The sequence below is a fragment of the Podarcis melisellensis genome (assembly GCF_964234715.1).
Source record: "Podarcis melisellensis genome assembly, chromosome: 4".
Taxonomy (NCBI): domain Eukaryota; kingdom Metazoa; phylum Chordata; class Lepidosauria; order Squamata; family Lacertidae; genus Podarcis; species Podarcis melisellensis.
In genome coordinates this window covers 81,284,355-81,302,033 of record NC_138531.1, presented here as the reverse complement: position 1 = coordinate 81,302,033, position 17,679 = coordinate 81,284,355, and the positions used below count along the sequence as shown (strand labels likewise).

The 17,679-nt window shown below is 44.0% G+C and overlaps 1 protein-coding gene across 2 annotated transcripts in view; it reads right to left on the bottom strand.

Moving 5' to 3' along the window:
- The window catches only part of LATS2 (large tumor suppressor kinase 2), a 45,078-nt gene that overhangs the window by 19,643 nt on the left and 7,756 nt on the right, over positions 1 to 17,679 (bottom strand). For both annotated transcript variants that reach the window (XM_081908679.1, XM_081908680.1), the window contains exon 2: positions 14,644 to 15,299. In XM_081908679.1, coding sequence (XP_081764805.1) covers positions 14,644 to 14,985 — 342 coding nt within the window. In that variant the 5' untranslated portion in view covers positions 14,986 to 15,299. The remainder of the gene's footprint in view (positions 1 to 14,643; positions 15,300 to 17,679) is intronic.

Sequence of the window (17,679 nt, the reverse complement as noted above, 5' to 3'; positions counted from 1 at the left end):
TCTAAGAAAAACACTTTGAAAAACAACTCACAAATAGGTATGCTGACCACATTCCCAAGTGGCAACTCCATCTGCTCTTCTTTGTGTGTTTCCCGATACACACGTTTCATGTTTGCTCCAGGTCATTTTGCACAATCAGTCATTGGAAATAGCTCAAGGACCTATCCACACTAATCTCAGCAACCTTAGCGGCAAACAGCAGCCAGAGTGAATGTTTTCAGCAGGAAACCTGGGCCCCGCTGGCTGCTCTTTCTTCAAAACAACAGATTCAGCTTTTTAAAAACCTTCATGTGTAGTTTGGTGATCTCCTCCCACATTTCTCTCGCAGTGGTGCGTCTCCCCAATATTGGTAATTGTTCTATCCTGCCTTTCCCATTGTTTCTCAAGAGTTTTTGAACCAATTTTGTATGCAGTGACTCATTCACTACAGCTGCTTTGCAAATTTATTTCGTTTATCTTTTTTGAATTGGGGAAGGGATCTGTAGTTCCTCCACCTGGGCTTGCTTCACAATCAAAAATATTTTTTCCAACACAGTTACTGCAGTCAATACTCACAATTTTGGGCAATTAATTTGCTGTGTTGTGTTTTTAATTTTGGTATGCCACTTTGGGTATTTTCTTTTAAATGGAAAAGCAGGTTTAAAGCACCTGGAGGTTTATTTTATTTTATTTATTAAATCTGTGAACCGCCCTTCATCCGAAGATCTCAGAGTGGTTCACAGCATAAAAATACAAGATAAAAACACAAAATGCATAACATAGAAAAAGAGAGCAAAAAAGGAGAAGATAGCAAGCCCAAAATGCTGAAAAGCAGCAGCACATACCTAAAGCAAATGCTGAATACAGTGGTACCTCGGGTTAAGTACTTAATTCGTTCTGGAGGTCTGTTCTTAACCTGAAACTGTTCTTAACCTGAAGCACCACTTTAGCTAATGGGGCCTCCTGCTGCCACTGCGCCGCCGGAGCACGATTTCTATTCTTATCCTGAAGCAAAGTTCTTAACCTGAAGCACTGTTTCTGGGTTAACTGAGTGTGTAACCTGAAGCGTATGTAACCCGAGGTACCACTGTAGAAATGAAGTGTAACAGCCAGCGTGATTGCAATATATAAGAAACCCAAAAAGAAAAACGGTAGCTTTTTCAGGAATGGATCTTGATGTGGAGATGTGGGTTCAAATCCTCCTTTGGAGCAAGGAGAGCTACAAATGCGATAAGGAATTTGAAACCTGAACAAGAGCCAAATGGAAATGGAATCAACAGACAACATGAAACACTGGTGCAAGACAAACACATACTATTATATATTTTGCCGATGTGCCTGTGGGAACCTTGTTTGAATCGAGTAACTCCACTGTGCGGCCACTTCAGAAACAAGACTCTGCCCTCCAAAAGATCACAGTTGATCCTGATCAGTCTCTCTGATGAAACCACCATGAGATGCTACAGTGAGTTGCCGGGGGGGGGGGGGCTAGACTGCAGAAGGCAAGATGCAATATGGAGGACACAGCAAATGGCAGAAATATGAGGGAACATTCTAGCACAAAAGAAACGGGTGACAAGAGCTAATTCTTTTATTGAATTTGTTCTCATCGTAGAGTCGGAACAGCTGCAAGCTCCACTTGGAATTCAGATTCTTATATCAGCATAGAAGTCCATTACAAAGGAGGATTGTTAATTAAGACACTGTCAATTTGCTCTGCTTTCCGAAACCGTAGGGTACAATTTTTGAATAGCTGGGCGACTGCTGGAGGCAAAACCATCAGCAGAATAAAATGTCCAAGAGGTCAAGCGTTTTCGCATAAAGCAGCTGCAGCAATATTACTGAAGTTCTTGTGTGTCTACAGCTGACCAAGAATAAGGTTGCACGAGAAGGCTAGCACCTCAAGAGAACAGCTGCAGGTCCTTCATCTCCGAAAGCGCGGGGGGCGGGGAGAGGAGAATACATTCATATTGCATGACTATTGAGCTTGATCTACTTTGTTCTTCTGTGACCAAACTAGATGCTACAAATAATGGCTTCTTTCATCCTTCCTCTCCCTGGTCCTTTCACCTTCTCTTCTTCCTTCCACGGCAGCTTTCCTCTCCCCATCCCCTTCCTTTCCATTCCTAGTTTACGTACTGATAGATGAGGTGAGGGGAGAGTCTCCATCAGGCAAGGCCTCCTTCCACCTCTGGCCCTAGGAGTCCTCATAAGGGAGCGGTTCCTGGAGGAAGAACTGTGAGGGGAGAGACTTCATCAGGCAAGGCCTCCTTCCACCTGCCTTGCTCTACCCTCTGCTTCTCAATGTGTATTGTTTTATGTACTGTGGCGTGCCGTTGTTTTATTGCTTATAGTTTAGATATTATTGTAACTGTTGAGTGGATTTCTGTTTAACTTTTATATGTTGATATTATTATTTTATACTATTCTAATGATTGTTTAATGTTACTTTTTTGATGGAGGTTGCCTATTTTAAAGTTATATTTTATTATCACATTTTTGTATTGCATTAGATTGTTATAAGATGTACATTTTTTGTTTCTTCAGCTTGTAAACCGCCTTGAGATAGAAAGGTGGTATACAAATTATAAATGATGATGATGATAGATAACAATGACGATAAAAATTACTGTTTTAACTTGCTAATTTCCTTCAGCATCTCCTCCTCCTCTCATGAACGTCTCTGTCTTCTGGCCACTCTTTAATCACCTTACTCAGTAAGTTGATGGTACTGGTCCAGTCCAATGGCTATGGCAGGGCAGGCAGGTGAGGAGGCACTGAGGCACCCAAGACCACTGTTTGGTGTCGGCCCCCAGTCTGAGAAAACACTGCTCTGCACGACAGCATCCAGTCCTGGCCCAGGTGTGGTTGGCCGATGCAAAAACACAGCTCTAAGTCACTGTATTCCCTAAGCAGGAACCACTCTCTGGGGTGGTTTCCATTCAATATTTCATGTTTTTTTTTCTTCACAGGCAGAACTAGCACAAACCCATGAATACTTCTCTCGCCTCATAGATCCAACAGCCTGATGATAGCTACAAGGTTTTTCCATGACCAGATAAATCACATTGTTTTATGTTGACGTTTGTATGTTTTCCTTGCAACAGAAAACCACCATTAAGTGATCCAACCATTCTTGGCATGGAGTCCGATGTGCTATAAAAGGCAAGGTGAGGCATCAACGCTTGCCTCAGATTGTTGATTTGGGCATTTTCTTTTAAATGGAGAAGCAGGTTTAAAGCACCTGAAGGTTTATTTTATTTATTAAATCTGTGTACTGCCCTTCATCCGAAGATCCCAGAGCGGTTCCTTCATTTTCAAATTTCTTTGCAGATAATTGGATATTTGTTTTTAATATAAACTGCTTTGGGCGTTGTCATGTTGGAGAGGGACATAAACTTTTTCCTTTTAAAAAAGTGCATTTTTTTTTAAAAAAGTGCTAGGTTTAAATGAGATGTGTGTCAGTCAAAACATGAGTGATTAGGAGGCTGCAGCTGCCAGAGAGGCTGAATCAAAGGCTTCCATGTAGCATCTGCTTCACCTGACAGAACACACCTTGTATAAGAGCATTAAATTTTAAAGGCTTTCAAGGGCCTCATGTACAGTAGTTGTGATGCTAGAAAACACTGTGGTCTACATAGAACAGTTGTCTGCTTTATGGTGAAGTTTAAAAATTACTGTGGTGATTTAAGGCATGCACCTGATGAAACATGCATATAAATTACAGCTAAAAAGTGACTGTGACACAGATTTGTTCTGCCAGGGATATGTCTCTTTTTGAACAGAACTTCTCCATTTCCCCTCTTCTGTCTGAACACGTAAGCGACTTCAAGTTAAGTACACAATCTGAGCAATCCTTTGATATCCTGTCTGCCAGGAAAAGATCAAGGAATCTCCTTTAAAAAATATTGGTTTTAACAATGCAGGGATCTGCAACTGAAAAAGCGAGGGCTGTAAAGAAACAACACCATCCACAACTGGCTTCATGATCACCCACTAGATGCTCCCAGCAGTCTGCCCAAACTACCTGGCTGCAAAGACCATGGGTGAAATTCTGCTAACCATGGCTCAGAGTAGACCAACTGAAATTAATGGCCATAACTAACTTAGGCCCATTAATCTCAACGGGTCTACTCCTGAGTAAAGGTTAGTTGAATACAACCACATAAATATAAAAAACAGTGCCTAACTATACCTTTGTATAGATACCTGTTTTTCTTGCACTTTTGATCATCCAAGGACACTGTTTGCTCATGATTTCATACATCTGCCTCCTCATCTTCAAGGTGCAGAACAGACAGGAATGGGGTCTTGCGCAGTACATTACCAGCGGAAATGTTAAAAGATGCAGAAACCTAAACCACAAACAATGGCTTTCTCATTGTCAAAATGCCACAAATATATATTAGCAGTGTTCCACACCAAACATATTCCACACGGGAACAGGAGGTTCTTATTCACCATTCCAAATGGTCAGTTCAAAACAGAAAACTTGCACTTAAACTAAAAAATGAAAATACAACTTCTTTTTCGCTTCTTTTGCCAGCTCAAAACTCTTTCCCCCCGCCCCTTACAGATGGACAGTGAAAGCATTTCACTGGCACAAGTTGGAAGAGGAGGAAAAGATGGTGTGGAGGAAGGGACGTTATCCATGAAAACATGCATGTTCCTCTGCCATCTGCACTTTCCGGCTTTTGAATGCCATTGCACTTTGTACTTTTTAATTAAAGTCTTTGTCACATCCTTAAACTCAAGCCTTTTGCCCAATCGAGCCACCTTAATTCAGATATTTATTGTGCTGGATGTTTGTAGTGAACATGAAGGGTGGCGTTCAACAAAGCACTAAATCACTCCCTGTGCGAGGGGAATGACTTGCCCTTGTGCAATGGGACTTCTCCCTTTCCACCAGTCCCCCGAGATCTGTTCTAGCACTCTTATAGCACTACCGAGAAGGCCCTCTGCCTGGTTCCTGTAACCTCACTTCTGGCAGTGAGGGAACCGCTAGAAGGCTCTCGAAGCTGGACCTCAGTGTCAGGGCAGAACGATGGGGGTAGAGACGCTCCTTCAGGTATACTGGGCCAAGGCCATTTAGGGCTTTAAAGGTCAGCACCAACACTCTGAATTGTGCTCGGAAACATACTGGGAGCTAATGTAGGTCTTTCAGGACCAGTGTTATGTGGTCTTGGCCACTCCCAGTAGAATGTGAGGGAAGGCCTTTAAAGGGAACCTTCCTGAATGTAAATAAAACCCCATGTCTGTTTGAAGGAGGATTTACTCTACCTTACCCATGACACCCGGACTCTGCCCAAATTCCTTCGTGCTTAGCCTCAAGCAGCTAAAACAAAGATTAGGTTCATAACTATCCGCCTGCAAGGCAATGAACTAGAAAACTATGGGAACATGCACAACTTTCTGCAAGAAACATCCTACATACGCTGCTTTGAAGCGATACTCCACTACAAACTGGCACGTAGCCTGCGCATTCCAGAGCACCGTGTCATGCTTCTCTGACCTACAACATGCTGAAAATTACTGGCATTAGAAGTCCTCTGGCGCAGGATGTCTTTTGCAACGCTGAAAACAAAGTAGTTTTTTAAGATTGGTTAAAACTGGCTTATCTCTTCGGCGACTGCATTTGTTTCCTGAGCTGTGCAACTCTATTGCTTTACACTTACACACACACACACACACAAACACACAAAATATTTGTACTAGTCCATCGTCAAGCTGTCAACAGACTGCACAGGCTCCAGTGTGAGGGCACCATGGGAGACAGGTAGACAGGCAGCAGGGCGAGCAAGCAGGGCAACAGGTGAGCGAGCTGGGCTGGCAGTGGCAGAGTCAACAAAAGGGGGGGTAGAGAGGGGCGAGAAAGGGGGGGGGCAAATGAGCTGGGGTTTGAAGCAGGCCAGTGAGCTTTCGGTTGAGCGAGAGGGATGTGTCCTCTCCTCTCATAGCCATTGCTCAGGCAGGGTACCACCTTCACAACTAGCAGCTTTAAGAATGTGGTTCTAGTTTGCTTTCCTTGCAAGAGAGGTGGTTGTCCAGTAAAACTGCCTCCCCACTGCAGCAGGCCCAGGGGACCCCCTGTTAATGGACCCTTTGCTGGGGAGGGGTGGGCCTACCCTTGACGCTAGCCCTGGACAGAGATTCAGGCAAAGGCAAACTCCGTACTCCAGTTTAGGAGGCCTTCTGCCTACCTTGTAAATGCTATAACCAAGGTAAAGGTAAAGGGACCCCTGACCATTAGGTCCAGTCGTGAACAACTCTAGGGTTGCAGCGCTCATCTTGCTTTATTGGCCGAGGGAGCCGGCGTACAGCTTCCGGGTCATATGGCCAGCATGACTAAGCCGCTTCTGGCGAACCAGAGCAGCACACGGAAATGCCGTTTACCTTCCCACCAGAGGAAGCAAACTTGCACTTTGACGTGCTTTCGAACTGCTAGGTTGGCAGGAGCAGGGACTGAGCAATGGGAGCTCACCCCATCACAGGGATTCGAACCGCCAACCTTCTGATCGGCAAGTCCTAGGCTCTGTGGTTTAACCCACAGTGCCACCCGCATCCCTTTTATAGAGGGTAGTCTGTATTATAAAACGAGAGTTGTCATCCCTGGTGAAATGAATTTCCATGTCAGTGAGATGATATGGGAAGAAAATGAGATCACTATCATCCCATGTTGGTTACAAACCTCAGCTCACATGGCCAGCAGTCAAACTGGGTGCACATGAATTCTTAGTAAGTGAAGTAGGCATGGAGCTAGTCAAGCCCCTTGGATGGGAGATCACTGGAAATTTATTATATACAGAAACTGGCTATAATATATATTTTTAAATGAAGTCTCAATCCACTGGGGCGAGGGGGACTTTTCTGCCTTAACCCGAGCCGCTTGGCGGCCTGTCAAGTCTAAACTATCAAGAAGTGTGGTTTTGACTAAGCATAAAAACCTTCCAAGAGGAACTATTACACCCTGATTCTATTGTGATACCACTTCCTGCTGCATTAGTAGTTCTCTCAACCCTTTCGGACTCAGAAGTGACTTTGAGCGCAGGAATGAACAAACGATCAATGTTTTCAATGACCTGCTGAAGCAATCGTTTCCTCTTTTCCTAGCAAGACTCTGTTCCCACAATACTACACATTCCTTTGTGACTTTTTACTGCTCCCTTTATGCAGCCAAAATCAGATGACAAAAATCCGGTGTCAAGTGGGTGAAGGGTTTTTGTTGTTGTTTGTTCTGCACAGACACAAAAATCCCAATTCCATTACGAGGAAACACAAGCTCTGTGCTCAGAATTAAGCCGTTGTAATATATGATTTATTCTGATTAGAGCATTTTAAAAAAAACTGGGCTTGTTTGCATGTCACAGTAAGCCATAGTTTGCATTAGTCGTGGTTTCATTGTGAGCATGCCTTCCCTCGTGGCACAAGCAAGCCATATTGTGGCTCACTATGTTTGGGAAAATGCTGCAGCATAATTGTCTGGAGCTCTTTTTTAAAAAAGCAACTCATGGGTGTGATCAGCCAGTTCATTTGGTTATAATGGAAGCAACTTTAAAATGGGCATAAATATATTTTTGTTAAGGACAAGGGACTGCTGGAGAAATGTTGGATTTTTTTTGGCTGGAGATTGGGGTGGAGTGGGGTGATGGATCTGTCGGTTTTGGTTCTCTCCATTTCTCAATCTTCCCCAGTTCTCCATGTTTTGCAGCAATTTGTCATTTTACCCCCTTGAAAACTCACCAGCATTTTAGTGCAAAACACATTTCTATGTGCAGTTTTGACTAACGTACACATATTTTAAGCAATTTCCCGTAATGCGCATTTTGTATGCTATTTTCGCTAATGCCTTTATTTTTCATGTACACTTTCCCCTACTAGATGCTTTTTTTTTAAATAAACACTGGCTGTAGAGCTACAGTACATTTCAAAATGAAGATAAGTGTGAATTTCAAAGGGGAGCTGTGTTTCAGTTCAAATAATGTTTTGGAAAGGCCGGATTTGATAGATGCAACTTTAAATGCGTGCTGAATCAAATTTGTCCTCCAACCCTACCTAGAGACAGACATGCTATAAAGAAGGGTACATGATGTATTTTTTCAGCTTTTCAGCAAACTCTTCACATCTGAAAGCTCAGATGAATATACAGTGGTACCTCTGGATACGAACGGGATCTGTTCCGGAGCACTGTTCGCATCCAGAAGCAAACATAACTAGCGATGGCACGTCTGTGCATGCACGCATCGCTTTTTGCCGCTTCTGCGCATGACATCATTTTGAGCGTCTGCGCGTGCGCGAGCAGCGAAACCCAGAAGTAACACGCTCCGTTACTTCTGGGTTGCCGCAGAGCGCAACTCGAATTCGCTCAACATGAAGCATATTCAACCCGAGGTATGACTGTATTAGCAAACTAAACACCCATCTGTCTTCTCCTTCCTAACCATTCCCTCCCACCTTAGGGTGAGAGCCCTATAAGGCTGTACAACCAATGCAACCTTCTCCCATTTAAGGCTCCCAGCTGGAGGACCTTTGCTAACTTTCTCCAAGCTACAGGTGGCAATGACAGGCAAGAAAGCAAACAGAAGCATGGCTGGCAAGCTTTAACAACAACAGCAACAACAACAACAAGAGTTTGGATTTGATATCCCGCCTTTCACTCCCTTTAAGGAGTCTCAAAGCAGTTAACATTCTCCTTTCCCTTCCTCCCCCACAACAAACACTCTGTGAGGTGAGTGGGGCTGAGAGACTTCAGAGAAGTGTGACTGGCCCAAGGTCACCCAGCAGCTGTATGTGGAGGAGCGGGGAAGCGAACCCGATTCACCAGATTACGAGTCCACCGCTCTTAACCACTACACCACACCGGCTCTCAAGGTGATTTGCTGGTATGTTCGCCTGATGCTTCAGATGTAAAAGCAGGCTTACAGCCCCCCCCCCACGCTATTTTATTTGTATGCTGCCTTTCCACAGGTCAAACCACACTTATGGCTTATAATGGGGGGGGGAGCATAACTGCAACATGGCAAAAGCAGTCATGAACAATAAACAAAACAGTTTTAAAAATACAAAACCAAACTGAACCAATTCTACATGGATGACAACTAAATCTAAAAAAAAAGATACAAAAAAACCACCCACAACTCACCCCCAATAACCCCAAACAACACCCCAAGCCCCTTAAAGACTAAGGAATTTATTGTGGCACCATATTTTGTGGACTAGAGTCGAATTTGTCAGATGCCCTTGGCCCATGAAAGCTGAAGCCACAATACATTTGTTTATTCTTTAAGAGACCACAATACACTTTTTGTTGCATTTGCTCTTTTCATCTCACTATCGGTCTTTGGTTTCTCAATGTGTTTTCCATCCCAGCAAGATGAAAGGAAGTTGGAACGCAATCAAGACATCAAGACTGCTGCCTGAGCAGACAAGATTCCAAGCCTTTGACTTCAACACAGGGGACGGGTAGGTGTTCTCCGGCACATTACAATATTCACAAATAACTCTTAACTTCCCAGGTCATGGAAAGGCATCATAAATAGTCTCAGGTATTAGCAGAGATGCTACTCCCCTTTGTTGGGTCCGAGCACAGAATCTAGCGGCACATCCAGAATCCAGGCGTCTGACAACTGCAGTTGGTAAAGTCCTAGACGCTAGAGAAGGGGTATTTGTTTTAATTTGCACATTGCCAAAAGAACTTGTTATGGTGTGGCTGATAAAAGCAAATTAATGAATATTGAAAGTGGAGGGAACTGACTTGCCTTCCACTGGGACCTTATCTGGGCTCAAGCTTCATGGACACAGATGGGACATACATGAATTATACTCTCCCCCTCCCCTTGAATAAACGGTCCCTAGGTGGGCTAGGTAGGGACGCGGGTGGCGCTGTGGGTTAAACCACAGAGCCTAGGACTTGCCGATCAAAAGGTTGGCGGTTCGAATCCCCGCGAGGGGGTGAGCTCCCGTTGCTCGGTCCCTGCTCCTGCCAACCTAGCAGTTCGAAAGCACGTCAAAGTGCAAGTAGATAAATAGGTACCACTCTGGCAGGAAGGTAAACGGTGTTTCCGTGCGCTGCTCTGGTTAGCCAGAAGCGGCTTAGTCATGCTGGCCACATGACCTGGAAGCTGTATGCCGGCTCCCTCAGCCAATAAAGCGAGATGAGCGCCGCAACCCCAGAGTCGGTCACGACTGGACCTAATGGTCAGGGGTTCCTTTACCTTTACATGGGCTAGGTGCAAAATAGTGTAAGTTAAAACAGGTTTTAAAACAAAAATAAAAAACAGTGCTCAGACTGACTATATCTCAGTTTATAAAACCTGACACACCACACCACTCAATCCTCATGGGGCTGACTACCAGAGATCTCTTAGCTTAGCTCAACCCAGCTCACCAAGTCCTGCTACCTCTTCAGCTTCCGACACATCTTCCCAGTCCTCTCCCTCTAACCACTCACTGTCTGAGCCTTCTTCCAGTGAAAGGTTCCCCAGCTGGTTCCTTCCACCATTCCACTGCATTCAGACAGTCCTATGACACAACCCTCTCCATGACTAGCCAAGTATATTTTGCCTAATTTGCATAACTTATGAAAATTCAGATTTTAAGCTCACACAGTTCCTGGTATTAGTATAAATGGCAATGTGTGTGCACATGGTTCTTCTCCTCCCCACCCCTGAAATTTGGGAAGCCCCTGAGCTGAAAGACGTCAGATCACAAACATTTTGCCGCTTCATGCCAAACTTTGCTAAATGTATTAAGGCACAACCAGATCCATATTGCTGAAAAACAGTTTCCCGCACTGCAGCTGTTCCACAATTCACATCAGCATATCATTTTGTAGCAGAAGCAACAACCCTGTCAACATTTCCGCTCTGAGAAAGAATGAAAAAGAGAGAGCAAGCTGGAACCCAAAACTTCTCCAAGTTGATGAACAAATCCAATCATATGCTCAATTGCATCTATTCAGGGCAATTAAAATATTTAAAAAGCTACTATCTACAACTTCATGCAACATTCCACATCTAATTGCCTGGGGTCCTTCCAAGTGGATTAATGATCAGCAAGGAGGACAGCTACAGTCCTGCCACCAGTATTTCTCGAAGTCTGAAAGGTGCACTTTCAGGCCCTGCAAGTTTTGTTTACCAGCCGATGGGCAACTAGCAGCGATTCTGGCTTCATGTTTTCATACTGAGTAAGCCTGTGCCTTTTTGCTGTCTAGTTCTACAACTCCTGAAGCTGTCTGAGCTTTTTTTTAAAAAATCATACTATCACATGCTATTTGGTTTAGTCATCTCTGAATGAATAAGAAGTTATACATTCAGCTGTTGAGGAAAGGTAGAGCCCATATTTTTGTTGCTGTTGTTCTTAAGGCCACCTCTAGACACCAATGATTTGCAATATTTGAGACCTCTAGAAGCCCTCAGCAGATGTAGATCAAAATCACCCACTTGTGCTTTTAAACCAAAAGTGGTGTGTCGTATTAGTTGTTGATTTAAAGGATAGCCAGTGAACAAGCCAGAATCATAAACCAAGGTTCGTTAAAGCCCTAGCCATAGTTTAAACCAATCAGAGTTTCCTGCCCAGTTCAAACTCCCTCAACAGGGAACTATGGTTAGGTTATGTGAAAACTTCCTCCTTATAGATTGCAGCACACAGTCACATTAACGGTCCTTTACAAAACTACTAATATTATTACATTTCTTACTTGCCCTTCACTATTAGGTCCCAAGGGCTGATCACAACCATTAAAAATACAATTATTAAAGCCAGTTAAAGCAAATTACAGTCAAAAGAATACAGTGGAGCTTAAAATATATATCTCAAGTGTCAAAGGTCATGGTAAAGAGATGGGTCTTCAGCAAAAAGGACAAAACTAAGAAGGTTTTATTTCATCTTTTTAAGCCAGAGAACATTTAGTTCTCTTTATAAACACATTTACAGTCATACCTCGGGATGAATACGCTTCGGGTTAGGCAAATTCGGGTTGCGCTCCGCATCAACCCGGAAGTGATGTCACGCGCATACGCAGAAGTGCCGAAACGCGACCCACGCACGCACCGTCGCGTCTTGCGTTCCATTCGGGATGCGAACGGGGCTCCGGAATGGATCCCGTTCGCATCCTGAGGTACCACTGTATAGGCACATTTATGGGAAACCTGTGCCTGTCTGCAGCTTCTTTGGAGCATTTAAAGCAGAACCTAGACTCTCTTGGTGATAGAAGGTGCCCCCTGCCGGTCTAGTACTTATGCCCCAAAGGACAAAGCCATGCCTCACTGACTGCTCAATACTTTTTCAGTCGCCGCAGCACTTGGCATTCATTTATTTTTATCTGTAAAACTAGTTCCATACCAGCGTATCATAAAATAACAGGGCGGTGAACAAAGTCAGAATACAAAACGCCATTTAAAAACCAAGCTAATGATGTTTCATTTGATGCAAACGTTATTCTATTTTAAAGCTCATTTCTAGCCCCCATGGGTTTCTAGAAAAATGGTGGGTTCAATTTACACGGCCACTGTGCAACGTCTTACAGCCTTTGGCTTTCTTGGACACAAGAGGCAGGAAGTAGGGGAATGTCTAGAAATAGAATGAGCTGCCAGGGGCATCCAGTCACAGGCTGCTCTGTATTTTCTTCAGTCTTGATACTCTGTGGCACCATTTTTGCCTTACAGGCAGTGCAGCTCAGAACAGAAGTAAAACAGAGTAAGAAAGTCCTTTTAACTGATGCTTAAATTCTGAAACCAGAGATGTCAAGGCTTGGGACTCTCTAGAACAGGGGTCGGCAACCTGAGGCCCGTGGGCCGGAACCAGCCCATGGAGGCCGTTTAACTGGCCCACAAGCCGCCCACGAACCGAGCTACCCGCTCAACGAGTCCCCAGCCCGGCGCGGGGACTCTCTTCTGCGGCTCTGGAAATCGCTTCTGCACATGCCCAGACGCCAAAAAACATTATTTTTGGCATCTGGGCATGTGCAGAAGCGATTTCCGGTGCCGCACTGCACTGGCCCAGCCCATGGAGGATCTCTGTGGGAGTGATCCAGCCCATGCCCAGTAGGCCTTGCCAACCCCTGCTCTAGAGGTTATACCCCTGGCACAGAAAGGACGCTTAGTACCAGCTGCATATGAGTTGGTTACCATTATTTAAGGAGAGAAAAAGAGAAAGGCACTCTATACTTTTTACTTTATATGTTCCGGTGAGGAAACGTGCCATTAAAATATGCCCAGGGGCAGCATCCTGGGGCTTGTCCACATTGGAGTATTGTTGAGCTGTCAATCCACTTCCCCCCGCCCCCATTCAAATTAGACTGTAGCAGTCCACACCCACACGTAATTGGATGTGTATGAGGAGCTGCTTCGATCTTTCCCCATTCATACCAGTAGGAGTTCCCTTTTGTGTTTGCTCCGCCTTCTAATTTGTTGATTCTGTTATGCCGATTAAGTACCAGCAGGGCATGTGGGCAGAGAGATGTGCGAGCACACCTTGTTTTTAAAAAGATTTCCCTGCCCAGGAAGTGTGCAAGAGTGCACAGTCAGGGAATTGTTTTAAATTCTCAGCACACACCTTGGCAGTTTTCTGGTTGGGTGCAAATCTACATTCCTCCTTTAAGGAGCATGCTGTAAATTGTTATGAACATAACCGGAAATGAAAGCACAGAGGAAGCAGTGAGCGTGCAAAGGGAAACAGCAGAAAGTGACAACTGATCCACTCCCAAAACAATGCAACAAATCGTCTGTGACCCCCCAAGTGAAACAGTTTTGTGCCTAATCTCCCTCAACATTCAGATTATTCATGTATCAGATAAACCCAAATTTACTGGGGGAGATTGATGTTGTTTGAAGGTAACGTCATGTGGACAACGCAAATTAAACGTGAATGCAAACACACAGCAAACTCCAGTGTAGACAAGCCCCAGCGAGTCCTGGGACTCATCTACGCAGCTGCAAATAAAACGTTTTAAATGTGTTGTGAAGTGCAATATACAAATGTGGCACTAGATGGCGAAAGCGAGCTATGCAAAATTCAATGTATTTTTCACAATGATTTTTTTAAAAAGCATTTTCACTGTGTGCTTTTAATGTGTGTGTAGATTCCACCCTGGTTTTGAATCTACTGTGGCAAACCCCACTGGAGATTCTTCTGTTACATTAAAAATAAACAAATATATCACATCATCACTTAAGCATGTTGCATTTTTTTTAAGCAAAATTATGGGCAGCCTATGGAACAAGAATGCAAAGCACAGTGGTACCTGTGGATGCGAAAGGGATCCGTTCCGGAGCCCCGTTCGCATCCTGAAGTGAACGCAACCCGCGTTCGCATGCTGCAATTCGCCGCATGCGCGGGACGTCATTTTGACTGTATGCGCGAGCAGCGAAATCCAGAAGTAACACGCTCTGTTACTTCCGGGTCGCCGCAGTGTGCAACCTGAAAATACTCATCCCAAAGCTACTTCAACCCGAGGTATGACTGTATTTCAGCTCATTCTTTCAATCCCCAACTCAGCGTGGCAGAGTGAATGCTGTGGCAAAGCACATCAGCATGTGGTAAACAGAACCACAATGCTCAACCCCATGAACCATAATGAGGGGGAGTGTTTAACTTGGTTCTTGTATGCCTGTATTTCCATCAATATCACTATCCGATTAATACAGCTTGTTCTAATATAATGCTTACCTGATCACACCCTGCATTCACCAGTTCCTGGAGCATCTGCCTATTAACTTCAACCGTTGCAGAAGTGGTGCCCAACTCATTAGCAAAGGGCAGCAAAGAATATCTGATTTCTCGCAGTGCTTTCTGGTAAGGCCCAAACTTGGCAACTGGTCTCATTTGCTGCTGCCTGGCTGCATCTTTCCCTACTGCAATTTTAGGGTCCAGAGAAGTTTCGCCTCCTGGTCCAATGGGCAATCCCTGGCTGGAAGATTTGGTAGGTTGCTTCAAACCTTCCCGGATCTCCTGCAATCTTTGTCTGCTGTTCCCAGAGTAAGTGGTAGCAGGAAAAGTCTTTGGCCTCATGGTTAATCCAGGTTTGTTTCAGCATAAATTCCAACTTCTTTTGCATAAAACCAAAGGGACATTCAACGCGGTTCTTCCTGAAGGTATCAGTTTGCTGTAAAACATAATCCCTTGATAGTAGTTCCAACATAAATGGTAAAACTGGAGAGGAGTCTGTGTCACACTTCCGTATTCTCCGAAGTCCCCTGGTATGTCTATGACACTACATAAGTCTCAAGGAGCAGGTGCCACTTTCAAGCTTCTTCAGTTCAGTTTTCAGAATTTCTGTACACAGAGGGGAACCCCGAAACTTCCATCTCGCTGCTATTTAGTATCTGGAAGAAAGCAGAACACAGATATAGTCATGCAGTTCTCTTCTTTATCAAAAGAATTCTTCCCAAGAGTCAGTCTGGTATGTTATTATATTCCACATTGCTGCTTTGCTTGTGAAATCCAAAATGGTGAACAAAGATAAGATTAAGAGCATGCAGAATATGGAAATATGTCACAATTAAAACTGTCCAGGAAGTTTTATACTAAATCAATCCAACAATAAACAAAACACTTTCCCCAGAAGCTCTTAAAACTTTTTCCTGAAGAGCATTGGGCATCTGGGAGATTCAATGAGGAGAGAGTTCTAGAGATTCAACTGTAAGTCACTTTGGGTTGCCCTGGGCAAGATAAAGCCACTAACAAATTTAATGCATAACAAAACAATAATAGAGGAAATGAGGTAAAAAAAACTGTACTCAGTGAACAGACTGCTAGTTCTGGATCAAGGAGTCAAAACACCCATGCAAGGCTGTGCCATGCAAGTTACTCTTATTAGAATTTAGCAGAGTGCATGGGAATATAAAACCTGGATTTATCTCATGTATGCTGCTCTGAGCTTTTTGGAGTAACAAATAATAATTGTCAGCATTTGGCAATGACAGGAGAACTTCCTGAATGGAATCACTGTGTTTACAAATGCGCGTGCGCGCACACACAAACACAATTTACAAGTTTTACTGAGAAACTTTAGAGCCCATCTCTAAGGTCTGCAGACCAACAAAAAAAGCAAGAGGACTGCTGCACAACTGCACTGGAAAAGCTGTGCCTCTGTGATGACACACAGTTACATGTTGTCCGTAGTGTGTTATCAGAAACACATGTGAACTTGGTAATATCCAACTTATGACGCTCTGAACAACTTGGGCCCCCAATTACCTCACAGGCCCCCTAATTCCTTACACTCCACCCTCAACCACTGAGGCTGTGGAGACATTACCAGTTATTCCACATTCAGTGTCCTCCCACGACCAATTTCTGAAGCCAGATACAGAAGACATTAGCCACAATCCATAGAGATCCTGCCATTTCTGTTGTACGGTGCCTTGTTACATTTCTTAGGGAAGTGAGGTTTATAAATATCTAAATAACAAACAAATCAATCTAAGAATGACGACTTATGCCATTTATGAGGAGACTTGGAATAGTCTCTGTCCATTATGGCCAAGAATTTTTATTGGTAAATAGAAACTGATATATTTAACTGAAAAGGCGGCTTCATTTACTTTTGCAGGAATGTGTATGCATTACTGGTGTGTTTGTGTGGATCTTAAAGCATACCATGGATTGTTTTAATAACGAGCATTTTATTATTGTGCTGGGCTTAATGTTCACATTGGTTTGTTGGTAAGGTATCGCAAGCCACTCTGGCAGAGTCTTAACTGGAAAAGGCAGCCTATATTATTTAAACTGTAATCTTGCCATTAGACGTGCTCAAGAATTCCAGTAAACATGCAGGAGATTTTTCATTGATGCAGTAATTCGGGGTGGCGCAACTATGCCAGCTAAACTGTACCAGCCAAACTCTTGCTGCTTGAGTCAAAAGCAGGTGAAGGGAGGCACAAGGGGGAAACGGCAGAAGAGATGTGCCTGGGGTAATGGCAACACTATTTCTAATAATCTGGGTGGCCACGGAGAGGCCAGGATGCTGAGCTAGATAGGACATTGGCTTGATCCGGTAGGCTCCTGTGTTCTTATGGGCTTTGTCCCTGACCCTTCTTACACATAACAGACTTGTGCACATCTCAACACAAATATGTTAGCTCATTAAAAAAGCAGTTCTTAGCTCTGTGGGGGAATAAACTACAGTTTCCGGGATTATTTGGGTATGTGCATGTGCTTTAAATGTATGGTTTGTACCTAGCCCGAGTCTCTTTGCTCTTCTGGGGACAAATTAGCTACAAACAATATGTTTCTAGCTCAGTCGATAGGTCTTAATCTCATGGTTGTGAGTTGGAGCCCCACACTGGGCGAAAGAAGAAGAAGTAGAAGAGTTTGGATTTGATATCCCGCTTTATCACTACCCGAAGGAGTCTCAAGGCGGCTAACATTCTCCTTTCCCTTCCTCCCCCACAACAAACACTCTGTGAGGTGAGTGGGGCTGAGAGACTTCAGAGAAGTGTGACTAGCCCAAGGTCACCCAGCAGCTGCATGTGGAGGAGCGGAGAAGCGAACCCGGTTCACCAGATTACGAGTCCACTGCTCTTAACCACTACACCACACTGGCACTGCATTATAAAGGCTTTGGACCAGGTGGCCCTCATGGTCCCTTCCAACTCTGCAATTTTATGATTCTGTTGTTTCTGAGCTCTCGTACAATTCCCATTCATTTCAACAGCACGCACATATGAGAATTTTCTAAATATCGTTTGCATTATTTACAGT